Source organism: Crassostrea angulata, chromosome 7, assembly GCF_025612915.1.
Source record: "Crassostrea angulata isolate pt1a10 chromosome 7, ASM2561291v2, whole genome shotgun sequence".
In the NCBI taxonomy this organism is placed as follows: domain Eukaryota; kingdom Metazoa; phylum Mollusca; class Bivalvia; order Ostreida; family Ostreidae; genus Magallana; species Magallana angulata.
This window is the reverse complement of record NC_069117.1, coordinates 52,685,128-52,699,667: the sequence shown is the minus strand read 5'-3', so window position 1 is coordinate 52,699,667 and position 14,540 is coordinate 52,685,128. Positions and strand designations below refer to the sequence as shown.

Here is a 14,540-nt window from a genome sequence, read left to right as displayed (position 1 = left end):
TTGTTTTCATATAATTCTTTCATCTCGTTCTTTAGTGTAGTGTTTTCTAGAGAACTGGATTGATTTCATCCAATATTTTACTAGTTACTTTTAACTATTTACATGTGGTTAAACCTGTCTCCTGACTTATTGTGACCATGAAATTTCCTCACAAATATTTTCCTTCAAAGCTTACTAGCTTATAGTGATTCCTTTTCTAACCCAACAGGTTTTTCTGTCAAAAAGAAGTTAGAAACTCTGAAATTAAAAGCTTTCTCTACTTTCAATTACAAATGTTTGGTATTTGCTATACCCATTTTCTGTATTGATCAATGATAGTTGATGTACATGATACAAATTTTTATCTACTCACAAGTTTGTTAGTCTTTGATGTTGCATTTGCAGCGCTTTGATGTATTTGGTTACTCTGATGAATGCGTGGGGGACTCAGGAACATGCATGTCCCAGCTGTCTTTCCAAGTCCTTATTTTGATGATCATCAGACCGTTCCCTAGAATTGCCAAAGATCTCATCATACCGTAAGTCCAGGGCTGTGTTTTACAAAAGAACTTACGACTTATGACCAAATTAATGAATGCTAATTAATCACCAACTAATCAATGATTTATTCTGATGGCTAAAAAAATATAATAATGGGAATTGAAATATTTGTAAACAAATGGTTTTATGTCAATTTTTTTCATTAAAGATCATTTTAAGAGATTGTAAATATTTACGACTTTGTCGTAAGTTCTTTTGTAAAATCCAGCCCAGATCTGTGAATTAAATCTAGTACCGGTAATGAAAGTTTTTTCAACCCCAGAAATGTGTTACAGGAAAAACAGTTTAAGGAAATATGTATTTAACTTGTGTCCAAATTCATGCTTACAGTGAAAATCGGTTTCATTTCCCTAATCTTAAGGATGTATTAAAACTCCGTTTAGATATAACAAAATAAATTCATAACAAATCAGAATAATTCGTCCTGTTGCTTTGCTATAACAGTTTTTGTTAAACTTAATTGGTTTCAATATAGATGTGAATTTATTTACTTGCAGACTGATAAGGAAGCTATGGAGAAGTCGACCTAATTGGTGCTGTCGTATAAATGCCTGTCCTTGTGATTGCTGTAATAAAATCAATCGCATCAGCACAGAAGAAGCCAAAGATGTGTTTGAAGCAAACAAGAGGCTGTTGTCCAACTTCTTGGAGCGGGAACGATTGAAGCATCCACTCGGTGACTTCACACTGAATGAATATACAGAAAAAGTCATCCAGTATGGGTTTCTAATGGTAAGGATAAAACTTCACAACTTTTTATTATGATTGTGTATACTGGCGATATCATTGCCATTTATTCTCTTATGTTATACATAAAAGTATATATAGTTAATGCATTTGAAATTTCTACCCAAAATCTTCTCATAGGAAAGTATTGAAGGGAATTCTATTTTGTATCTATGCTTAAAGCATATTAATTCTACTTTGCATTGAGCTATGTCTGCACATGTAATATTCAGCTGTGCACACACAAAATAAAAGAAAATATTACTGTTTACTAACCTTTGCCTCCCTACTTTTATTGTTGGACATGTTACTAAATGTTTTCCAATTTCAGCTGTTTGCGGCCTCTTTCCCATTGGCCCCCTTGATGGCAATCCTGTTGAACCTGATTGATATACGAATTGATGCTAAGAGAATGCTTTGGAGCAATAGACGCCCTATTGCATATATTCGGCAGGACATAGGTTTGTCACTTTATATCGTAATTTTATCTTACATTTTAAACCTCTCCTGACCCGTTGTCGAATGAAATTGGTACATCATTGAATAAAACCTATTTATCTTAACAATGGTAAAGTGGCCGTAAATACATTCCTTTGCAATCAAAACAAAGAGGGAATGTGGTAATGAATTTGATTATTGATATATAACTTCTTATTTACCTTTTAATACTGCAAAGAATATTATAATTATCTCTGTAAAATCTCTGTAAATATACTATATTTACATCACTACATTTGAATGCCTTTAAATACATTTACTATTTCCAGGCAAGTGGTTTGGTATTCTGAACTTTGTGAACACTGTTGGGGTGATCACCAATGGATTCCTGATAGGTTTTACATCCACCTGGGCCTCTTCCTTTGACCTATCATCCAAACTCTGGATTGTTCTGGGATTTGAGGTATTTTTTATACATGTATTTCCTCAACAATCTTTCATGATAGTTCTGTTATTTGAGGAAACATTTAATTGTTTATGTGATGCAGGTAAGGCCAAGAAGAAATGTTGTACATGAACTTATATATAACTTATGAACTTATACATAATAAACTTATAAACTTATGAACATGAACTTATGAACAATGAACATGATGAACTTATACATAATTATGTTTATAAAGTTGGTTTGTAAAGGGAATATGATTGATGGATTATTGCCGTAGCATGTTATGTTATTATGCTCTTTATTCCTTTCTTTTACAGCATATTGTATTTGTTCTGAAGTTTCTCATCGCTTACCTAATTCCTGATGTTCCTAGAGATGTTCAACTTTCAATACGTCGAGTAAGTAAAAACCAATCTACCTTCTCACACCACTCTAAATACAAAAACCAGGGCTATCAAAAAAGCTTCTAATCAAGCAGTTTGAAAATAATCTAGATCTAATGTAACAAATTGATCCAAATGCCTACCTACTGTATTTAACAGTAAAATTTTGATTCTTAAAATTTTCCCATGCCATGGATGAAAAAAAAACCATTGTACATGTATTGCATATGCATGATTTATCCTTAATCATTTTTCAATAAGAATTAAAATGATTTATTTTGCAAAAAATAAAAGATATGATTTACTGAAATTAAAAAAAATGAACTTAAGAAATTTTTTTAAAACTCTTTATGTAGATTACTTGTAATTACTTTCTACAAACTTATTCGCAAAAATCAACACTATTACACCATACATTTAAACTCGCAATTTCCATTTTCCCCAGAATCTTGTGTTATAATACTTAAGCAATTTTTTAATACCAAATTTTGATTATTTTACTGCTTCTTTCAGTTTTAAGAATATGTACATGTAATTATATACATGTACTGCAATATTTTAATATGTTTTAACAAATATCTTTTACTAATCAAACAGGAGAAATATCAAGTTGCCAAAATACTAGAGGATGCCAAATACAGCGAAGCTATTAACTATGGGGAATTGGTTCCCAAGCATAAGAAGAAAAGGTAAACTTCATTTAGATTTGCATTTGGCTGACTACATGTATATACTTGTTGCTTTTCATGCTTGAGTGAGTAAAGATTTATCTTTATATACAGCTATTTAATTGGTCATTTAATATGTGCCATTACAGTTGTACATCTGAGGAAGGGTAACAAATATGTAAAAATGTGCATCTGAATTAGATTATGCATGAATCTCCACATATTTCTTCTAGCTGATTTCTGAACACACATTCCGTTTTCAAAAATTGCATGAAAAAAGTCTTTAAAACTTTACATACAATGACTGTCCAAAAAAATAAATAAATTAGTAAAAATACCAGAAAGGATATATCTTAATTAAATTTCACACAAACTACCAGTGAATTTTAAGAAAATATAAATTTCAAACAAATATTGCAAAGTTATATTTATGATTATATACTTCTAACAATGTAGTTGATAGGTATTTGAAATTGTGAAAATTTTTAAATGAAATATATTTTAAACATTACTAGATTTTGACCCGTGCGTGCACGGGTTGACATAGCATATGATATCGGACATTTACGAAATAGATACATCGACACACCGTACCAAGCTTAAAGCCTACAATAATGCTATTAATTTCACTACATTCTGCTGAGTTGGAATAATATAATCTGTGTCTGCCTCCCATATACCCGTAATGTAGCAGAAAATCGCATAATCGCTCCAAAACGATTTTGGAGAAAATTAATAAAGTTGCATTGAAAATAACAGTCAAATTGTTCATAACAAACCATGTTGAAGCTGTAAATACCTTTCTTCGAAAAGTTTAATTTTATAATTGCAGAATTCAACATTTCTTCAACAACGTTTTTTACACACCAAGTTGACAATCAAAACTCCCGGGATTTTTTTTTATAGTAAAAGCACTGTGTTAGAGTTGTCACCCGTATTTTCTTTGATGAACAGAAAAAAAATTCTAATGAAAATTTATACGCATTTGTTTTATCGTCTCTGAGTTTATCCATGCAAATGTGATATTGTGGAAACATAAAATAAAGAGCCTCCCGTGATTTACCGTGAATGTAATGCGCATGCGCAAAATTGTAAAATCCAAAAAATTCAGATGATTTCCGGAATTTTTTGAGGAATTTTCGTTGATTATTAATTAGCAAAGCTTGATTGAGAAAAAATAAAAACAAATTGGTAATCTTCAAGTACCAATGATGTTTACAATATATAAAACAAAAGACAGTACTCTTCCGATTAATTGGTATTAAAGCTAAAAAATTCGAGTCTATTATTTTAATATAGTAGTATAGATTAATGATCCTTTTACTTCAATTTAGATGGGGGAAAAATAGACTTGGCAGGGGAAAACCTAGCTAAGAATGTTGTATTAATATGATTGACATTTGGGAGGCAATGTATTTCATTTGATTCAAAAGTGGGCAGTCACTCTTCATATATCTATTTCATACTGTAAAAAAATAATTATCAAACACCAATGTTTTCTATATTTTGAATACTGGTACATGTTATGCCATTAAATGAAATGTTTTCAGTTGTTCTTAATATACTTACTGTATGGCATGTATTGCTTTAATATTGTGATTCACTCGATATTATAAGCATGTAATATCTGGACTGGAAGGGAGAGTTAGGGTAATGTTGTTCTGCGTGTCTTTTATGTTTCTGTTGTACTCACATGGCTGCTTTTGTGTTGCTAATGCTTCACTCCTCACCCTTTTCACAGAAAGCACCGATCTTCCAATTATGACACCTTTGTCCAGTTGGATGAAAGTGTTGGGAAACCTAAAGAGGATCTTAAGGATACTGCAATACCAGAGGAAAATGTGTTCAAAGAGACAGAGTCTGCCCCGCAGGAGAAGTCCGATTTCAATCGATCATCATCGTATGTATAATCAAAAACAGTAATCCAACTTGTTGTTTTTTCCCCAAATATATATCCGTGTGAAAAAAATCCTTCTCTAATGCTTATACCTCATTTGGAAATGCCTTTGATTCAGCATTTTAAAACAAGCAAGTTTGATTTTATGGAACATTCATCTCTTTTACAAAAACTTTGAGAAAGACAATTTTGAGTGAAAGTCAGTAGATAATCTGCCTAGCTGAAACATTGTAAGTTGAAAATAGAATCAAAAGCAGATCATGTTAAACCTATCCTTGAACTTTGACCTTTTATTACAGACTCTATAGACTAATAGGATATGCCCCTCATCTGGCTACCGGTAAATCAAAAGGAGGCCAATAAAACATTTAAAACAATATCAAAATTGCAAATGGGTGACATTTGATGCACATAATTAATCACTAGTGAGATCACACATCTAATTAATACACTTTTATCTTGTTCTGATAACACAGAAAATGAATTAATAATCATAGGGTACAGAATATTTACCCTAGGAGAATGAATAGTAAAGCTGCTTGGGTATTTCAAAGGCCTGTCAGTATTTTATTTACTAATCAATACTTAGTTAGTTCTTGAATAAAGTCCCATCTAAAACTATACATTTGAACTCAAATTGAAATTTCAGTGCAAGAAATAATGCAAAAAAAGGTTTAAATGAAAGATGGATAATGAATGAGAAAATAAAATTTGCAAGGGTGTTATTTTTAAGTGTGGAGGGAAAAGGGTGCAAATAAGGACACCTACTATACTTGCGAAGTGTTGCAATCCTTAAGAATTTGCATAAAGGGTATTTTATTTATTCACCCCTCAGAAAAACTGAAAATCGCCACTCCCTTCCCCTAGAAGGCATCTATATACATATACATGTACTTATAATTCAAATATTAGATCAATTAAGTGTACCAGCTTGGCAGCTAATTAATATCAAGTCCTTATTCCAAGCTGAAATGAATCTGAGCATTTCAGCTTTCATTTCAAATTCTCTCGCATGGTTTGTAAACTATTTGCATGTCTTCTGTGTCAGGGAGGAATCTGTGAAGGAGCAATGGTATGTTGTTAAGAGAGACATAAGCACTCCAAAAGTCGCCAGGTAGGCCCGCTCTCACTGCATGCTTCTCTGTGTGTTATATTGCTATCTGCTTGTCTCAGGACTGTGTTGTTGGTCCTGTCTCTGTTACTTCAGTATAAGCTGTGCAAGTGCATATACGGAAGAGTTTATTTGAACTTGTAAAAGGTTATATACATTTGTAAACAATTAACCAGTAACAGTTCAACTTGCCTGGAAGAAAATAATCATTTTTTTCAGTGATGACTTTAAAAGATGGCATCTACAACTGTAAATTGTTGATGAAAAGGTCAATAAATTATCATTTATCTAGATCAAATTTTCTTTTCTTTCAGAATGTTATTAAAGTTTTAGTTTTCTTTCAAAATGTTAGCTGTCTGAGTTTAATTAGGCTCAAGTGAGCTTTCCTGACCACCTGAAGCTTGGCTTCCATCATTTATTTTATAATGTCTGTTAGTCTGTCCATCTGTAAATATCCACATTTCTACTTCTTCTTGGACAATTTCAACCAAACTTTGCACGGATCATTCATGGGTGATGGGAAAAACAAAACCAAAGATTTATGTCCCTTATGTATAAAGGAAAAAATAAGGAATCAGTAAAATGGTGCAAGAGTCTTTAAAAATCTTATCAAGAATCAGTGCAGTGGTTATATGCATGCAGATACATAAACAAGAAAACTCTCTTATAGCGAGTTTATATTCTAAAATGTTCAAACTTTGACTCCAGGTATAATATGTTGCCGTTAAGAAATAATCTTGTATATTCAATGCTGTTCAAATTACTACTGGTACCCAAGTTTATCAACAAGAGGGGTTTAGGGTTTTTCATAAATGAAGATAATGTGAAAAATCTGGAATATGATATAGTATAAACATACACTCATAAACACCTAGGAATGATTTTTTTTTATTCTGATTAAAATTTGATTGAATTATAAAAACTGGAGAGCTAGATTGTGGCTGTAAAGGAAGCTTAGTTTAGATATGGATACAAAAATTTGTTTGAAAACTGTTACATAGGTGAGCCATGTGGTCCATGACACTATTGGCAACACATCATTGGTTGATTGCATGTTTTACAACAGTTATAGTTATAATTTATCTTTTATTAGATAATTATCATTTGTTTAAATTCTGTGTCATATCTGCAATCTGATTTATCAATACAATCAGCTGTTTTGAAAAGCTACTGCTAGCATATCAGAATAGCTTAATGTAATATTGACTTACATATCTGCTACATTTTCCCAGTATATCCTAAAGAAACCTGCATCCTTGAAATATTTAGCTGGCATAATGTTTACCTGTAGCCATTAGTTGTTCCAGTCCAATGATTTTGCATTGTGTGATCAGATGATGGTGGTGTACCATATCTTACTAACAACCCCCCCCCCACCCCCCCAAAAAAAATGCTTAACATTTGAAACGGGGAAATATTTTATTTTGAATCATTTGAACTTCATCAAGGTTTAAAATTTGCTGTACAATATTTATAACCTAAGTGTTATATTATTTTATTCTCTATCAAGAATAAAGACATTTACTGTATTGTATTATTTTTAGCTCACCGAGACGAAGTCAAGGGGAGCTTATGCTCTACCCTCGGCTTTGGTGGTTGCGTCGGCGTCCGGACCTGGTTAAAGTTTTTGTTGCAGGTCCTGTATCTAAGCTATTACTTGTCCTATCTTCACCAAACTTGCATGGATGATGCATCTGGACCTACTTATGGACTTGAAAGACTTGGATGCTGAATCTGGGTCCTAAATTTCAGATGATGAAGGAGGTTAAGGTTTTTGGAGCAGGTTAAAGTTTTTGTTGCAGCTGCCCTTTGATGGCAATATCTAAGTTATTCCTGGTCCGTACTTCACCAAACTTGCATGGATGGTGTGTCTTATGATACTGATGCACCAGACAGGCTTGAATGCTGAATCTGAGCTATAGGTTTCGGATGCTGGAGGTGGTGAAGGTTTTAAGAGCTGGTTAAAGTTTTTGTTTCAGGTGCCCTCTGATGATAATATCTTAGTTACTACTGGTCCTTACTTCACCAAACTTGTATAGTTGGTGCGTCTTTTGATACTGATGCACCTGACAGGCTTGAATGCTGAATCTGAGCCATACGTTTCGGATGCTGGAGGAGGTTAAGGTTTTTGGAGCTGGTTAAAGTTTTTTGAGCAGGTGCCCTCTAATGTTATATCTTAGCTACTCCTGGTCCAAACTTCATCAAACTTGTGTGGATGGTGCGTCTTATTATACTGATGCACCTGAACGGCTTGAATGCTGAATCTGAGCCATAGGTTTCGGATGCTGGAGGAGGTTAAGGTTTTAAGAGCTGGTTAAAGTTTGTGAAACAGGTGCCCTCTAATGATGATATCTTAGTTACTACTTGTCCTAACTTCACCAGACCTCCATGGATGGTGCGTTTTATGATACTGATGCACCTGAAAGGCTTGAATGCTGAGTCTGAGTCATAGGTTTCGGATGCTGGATAAGGTTAAGTTTTTTTTAACAGGTCACATGTTACGTAGATAGTAGTACTATTTCAAACTTATATGGTTGATTAAACTGTAATATGAATGAATCGCAGAGGAAGCTTCAGATGCAGAGCTTGATCTCCATTATAAAGGATGCTGAAAAATATATCTTAGTTATTATAGGTCCTAACTTCACCAAACTTGAATGGATGGCATGTCTTATAATACAGATGCACATGATAGGCATGGATGCTGAATCTGAGACATAGGTTGCGGATGCTGGAGGAGGTTAAGGTTTTAATTGCTGGTGCCCTCTGATGATGATATCTTAGTTATTACTGGTCCTAACTTCACCAAACTTGCATGGATGATGCGTCTTATGATGCTGATGCACCTGACAGGCTTGAATGCTGAATCTGAGCCATAGGTTACGGATGCTGGATGAGGTTTAGTTTTTTGGAACAGTTCACATGTTTGACATAGATGATAGCTTGCATAGTTGATTTAACTATATTATAAATGAAACGCAGAGGTTGCTTCAGATGCAGAGTCTGATCTCCATTATTAAGGATGCTAAAAAAATTTCCTACCTCACTTAAACCTGCTTAATAGAAAGATGAGGTTGTTGTTAAATGATATAACATGATTCCTATGATTAAGTATTGTATGATATGAAACACTATTGTTTCATTTGATACAATATAATATCATATGTTATATTGTAAGAAGTTATATGATATGATATGATATTGTATCAGTTTTTTAGATATTTTATGATATGATACTGTATCATGATATTGTTTTGTATAGTTTTGTATATAATGATACAATATTATATAATATTTTATTGTATCATAAGATATTGTTTAATATGATATTGGTTTCTGTAATTTACAATTATATCACGCGAAACTGTATTATATGATATCGTAATATTATATATTATCCTATCATACGATATTGTATAATATGATATTGGTTTATATGATATATAATTGTATCATATGATACAATATGTATAATATTATATTGTATTATATAATATTTTACTTTATCACATAATATTGTATCATTTGATATGATACAATGTTGTATCAAATTATATTGTATCATATGATACAATATCATTTTATGTATCAAATATTATACAATATCATACAATACAATATATCATACTATATTATACAATATAATATCATATGTTTCAATGTTATGATGTATTATGTAATATGATATTGTACCATATAATACAATATTGTATTATATATAATGATGTTGTATTTTGTGATCAAATACAATAAGGTTTAACACAATACAATGTCATTTCATATTTACAATATCATCTTTGTTCATTACAGTATTTTATTGTATTATATGATATAAATTGTAAGTATGATAGGATGCAATGTTTAATTTTATTTTATTATATTGATTAACATATGAAAATATGATTATCATACAATTTTTTAACAGATGATATATGATTTTGTGTCAAAACAGAATCCATGAATATCCAAGATCATAAAGTATGATTTTCCCATAATAATATAATAAAGGTGGTCTCATAAGGGTGATGCCTCGTCTCGGTGAGCTTTGTAATCTGTGATTACCTATGTTTTTACACAATTTTGAGAGATGCCGAAACATTTAATTTAATTTCAATGAAAAATGGTTAAAAATTAATGAATACAGATTAAAATAATTTTTTAAGAAACATCCTAAATTGAGATAAAATGACCAAGGCAGCACATATTAAGTGTTAGTTTGGCCATGATCTCTTAGTATGCTATTTCAACATCATTGGATACAGTGAAACCTAGATTGTCAAAAACCCATTTGTGCTTCGCTTGCTGATTTTGTAGTTTCCCCTAGTTTAAATTTCAAGATATGGAGAACCCTGATAAAATACCGGTACTGTTTATTGTTGTGTCTGTAGGGTATAAAGGGTCATTTGCAAAAGCTCAAAAAAGCATTAAAAGAAACATATGGCATGACTTGGCACAATCTCATTTTTAACCCTTCATAAGACAATATGCTGCAGTGTCATGACAGTGTTGTTTTTGCAATGGCAAGATTTACAGTACTTGTGCATTGGAGCATTGTATGTTGTTGTAACAAATCAGTGAAGGATGGAACAAAAAAGGCAGTGAATAACATTACAGCCCCGCATTGTATGATGGTGTATGAGGTGGACGACAGCATTGTGATGATGCAACAATGAATTGTATGATGATGCAACAGTTCATCTTATGAAGGTGCAACAAAGCATTGTAATTTGTGCAACAGAGCATTGTGAGATGGTGCAACAGAGAATTGAATGATGATGCAGCACTGCATTGTATGATGGTTCAACAATGCATTGTATGATTGTGTAAAACAGATCATTGTATCATAATGCAACAGGGCATAGTATGATGGGGCAACAGAGATTTGTATGATGGTGCAACAGAGCACTGTAATAAAGTGCAACAATGCATTTTAAAAGGGTGCAGCAAAGAATTGTATGTTGATGCAAAAGAGCATTGTAATGGGGTGTAATAGGGTATATTGTATGATGGTGCAACAAAGCAGTGAATGGTGGTGCAACAGATGGTGAAACAAAGCATTATATGATGGTGAATTGGAGCAAATTGTTGCTTTTGCAACAGAGCATTGTATGATGGTGAAACAGAGCATTGTTGGATTTTGCAACAGCATCCCTCAAGTTGTGTTAGCTTAGCAGGCATTGCTGTGTAAAGGAGTAATAGCACATTGTTTGATATATTGTGTTTCTTTGTGAAATAGTGATGGCTGGGTTTGTTGCATTCTTTTTTGGTTTTTTGAATGTATGCAAATGACCCATCTGGTCATTAAACTCTCCAAAATATTATTTATTGATTTTCCTCTTTTAATGTTAATCGTTAATTACAAAGCCATTTTGAGGAATTAATGAATAGAAGTCATTTTATGAATGTAAGCTAAATATAGTATGTTAAGCATTTATATATTTTTATGCGGTTTGCTCCTAGATGCTATCACAAGGTTTAAAAGAATATATGTAAAATTGTAAGAATGAAAATTAATTCAAAATGGATTAACTGAATCAGAGAAAATCATTATATTATATATGCTTACTTAAGCTAATAAAATTTCTTTAATTGATATAAGTATTATCTCCACTTTGCTTTGTTACAGACATTGGTAACAGGAAAATAAGTACAAGCTAATTTTTTTTTATTTAATATAGTGCAAGAACAGGAGGGGACCTAAGTATTTCTGGGGTGGATCCCAAGTTAAAGAATGGTAATGTATTTCAAGGTTTAACATGTTAATGTAATGTACTGGTTATCATAACAGTGGCCATCAATAAATCAAAGAATGAATATTTACTTATCTAAATTCTTGCAAAAAGAATCAATTGGCACATGAATATTTTTCTGTTTTATATATATTACAGGTGGGTCAGCAGATTCTATTGTGTAAAGAAAGGGGAATCAAGGAAGCTGTGCAAACCTTAACACATCATAGACAACCTCTTACTCTGTAAAAGGATGCTGCCAGACTGTTACTAGATTTAGACAAGAGATTGGAGTTTGATATGGACAAATAGGAAACTACAGTCACAGAATTCTATGGATCTCTTTGTGTATTTAGCAACTAGCTATCTCATACAGCAATGACATCTGCAGTTATGACCAGCAACAAGTGCTCCTTATAGAACTTATACACTGTTATAAAAAAAATCATCGGTAGCCTTAATTTGTATTCCATAAGTTATCCCCCTGTTAGAGACACTTAAATTAGGGTAAAATAAACATGCATTCTCTTCATCATCTGTAAGCTGTGGCAGTACATGTACTGAGCTGAGGCTGTCTGTCTGTTCAAAGACAGTCTCTAGGCTTCTGATCTCATCTTCTGGTTAAGTTGATTTGTTTTGGAGAACAGCTCACAATAGCAATGGTACAGTAAACATTGCTTCAAGATCTCACTATGACTGAGTCTGAGTATTGCATGAGGATATCCAATATAGAAATAGGAAATGGAATTTGAATCAACCAACTTATACAACAGATTGCTACATACTACACATGCTTTTTGAAATTTGTCTAGATTTAGCTATAATGATAAAATTATGTAGTAGTGCTACCTTGTATTTATATACACTTTCAGTTATACCATATTGTAATCCTGAAAACTTATAATTGTAGGCAAGATGATCAAAACACTGTCTACATGCAGGTTGTGTTCCATCTTAACTTGATTTTTGTTTATACAATGTATTTTGATTTGTCCACCCCAAATTGAATCGATTGAAGTTGGGCCAACTTGATCCCCATGCAGTGCTGTAGTGGGTATAATTAATGTGGTGCAAATTATACCCAGTAAATCTACCGGTAGTAAAATATGGGATATTTTCACTCTGCAGATGATTTTGTGGAAGCAATATAGTTTTATAGCTGTGATACATGTAGAGATATGCCGGTATGCTGTGTTTCCATCAATATTCGCTGTGCACCAATTTTTAGCTCACCTGAGCTGAAAGCTCAAGTGAGCTATTCTGATCACATTTTGTCTGTCGTCCGTCTGTCTGTCTGTCTGTCTGTCCGTCCGTCTGTCCGTCTGTCTGTCTGTCCGTCTGTCCGTCTGTCTGTAAACTTTTCACATTTTCAACATCTTCTCAAGAACCACTGGGCCAATTTCAACCAAACTTGGCACAAAGCATCCTTAGCCTAAGGGGATTTACATTTGTGAAAATTAAGGATCACGCCCTTTTGCAAAGGGAGATAATTAGGAATTTATGAAAATTTTCGAGAAATTTTCAAAAATCTTCTTCTCATGAACCATAAGACCAGGAAAGCTGAAACTTGTGTAGAAGCATCCTCAGGTAGTGTAGATTCTAATTTGTGAAAATCATGACCCCCGGGGGTAGGGTGGGGCCACAATGGGGGGTCGACGTTTTACATAGGAATATACAGAGTAAATCTTTAAAAATCTTCTTCTCATGAACCATAAGACCAGGAAAGCTGAAACTTGTGTAGAAGCATCCTCAGGTAGTGTAGATTCTAATTTGTGAAAATCATGACGCCCGAGGGTAGGGTGGGGCCACAATGGGGGGTCGAAATTTAACAGAGGAATATATAGAGTAAATCTTTAAAAATCTTCTTCTCATGAACCATAAGACCAGGAAAGCTGAAACTTGTGTGGAAGCATCCTCAGGTAGTGTAGATTCTAATTTGTGAAAATCATGACGCCCGAGGGTAGGGTGGGGCCACAATGGGGGGTCGAAGTTTAACATAGGAATATACAGAGTAAATCTTTAAAAATCTTCTTCTCATGAACCATAAGACCAGGAAAGCTGAAACTTGTGTGGAAGCATCCTCAGGTAGTGTAGATTCTAATTTGTGAAAATCATGACCCCCGAGGGTAGGGTGGGGCCACAATTGGGGGTCGAAATTTAAAATAGGAATATATAGAATAAATCTTTAAAAATCTTCTTCTCAGAAACTAATCAGCCAGTAAAGCTGAAACTTGTGTGGAAGCATCCTCAGGTAGTGTAGATTCAAAGTTGTGAAAATCATGACCCCCGGGGGTAGGGTGGGGCAGCAATGGGGTGTCGAAGTTTTACATAGGAATATATAAAGTAAATCTTTAAAAATCTTCTTCTCAGAAACTAATCAGCCAGTAAAGCTGACACTTGTGTGGAAGCATCATCAGGTAGTGTAGATTCATAGTTGTGAAAATCATGATCCCCAGGGGTAGGGTGGGGCCACAATGGGGGGGGGGGGTCAAAGTTTAACAAAGGAATATATAGAGTAAATCTTTAAAAATCTTCTTCTCAGAAACTAATCAGCCAGATGATTCTTTATAATTGTTAAGACTTTGGCCCCAGGACAATTC

At 33.3% G+C, this 14,540-nt stretch overlaps 1 protein-coding gene across 10 annotated transcripts in view; it reads left to right on the top strand.

The window, feature by feature from the left end:
- Positions 1–13,160, top strand: part of LOC128191725 (anoctamin-4-like) — a 34,740-nt gene extending 21,580 nt beyond the window's left edge. For 5 of the 10 annotated variants that reach the window (XM_052863946.1, XM_052863947.1, XM_052863953.1 and 2 more), the window contains 10 exons: positions 385–518; positions 1,038–1,272; positions 1,598–1,727; positions 2,034–2,167; positions 2,470–2,550; positions 3,133–3,224; positions 4,945–5,103; positions 6,149–6,214; positions 11,890–11,945; positions 12,100–13,160. In XM_052863946.1, the coding sequence (XP_052719906.1) occupies positions 385–518; positions 1,038–1,272; positions 1,598–1,727; positions 2,034–2,167; positions 2,470–2,550; positions 3,133–3,224; positions 4,945–5,103; positions 6,149–6,214; positions 11,890–11,945; positions 12,100–12,125 (1,113 nt within the window). In that variant the 3' untranslated portion in view covers positions 12,126–13,160. Of the gene's footprint in view, positions 1–384; positions 519–1,037; positions 1,273–1,597; positions 1,728–2,033; positions 2,168–2,469; positions 2,551–3,132; positions 3,225–3,352; positions 3,571–4,944; positions 5,104–5,399; positions 5,441–6,148; positions 6,215–11,889; positions 11,946–12,099 lie in introns of those variants that run through there. The other 5 variants (XM_052863951.1, XM_052863954.1, XM_052863952.1 and 2 more) reach the window with 5 other exon arrangements.
- Positions 13,161–14,540: the final 1,380 nt, after the last annotated feature.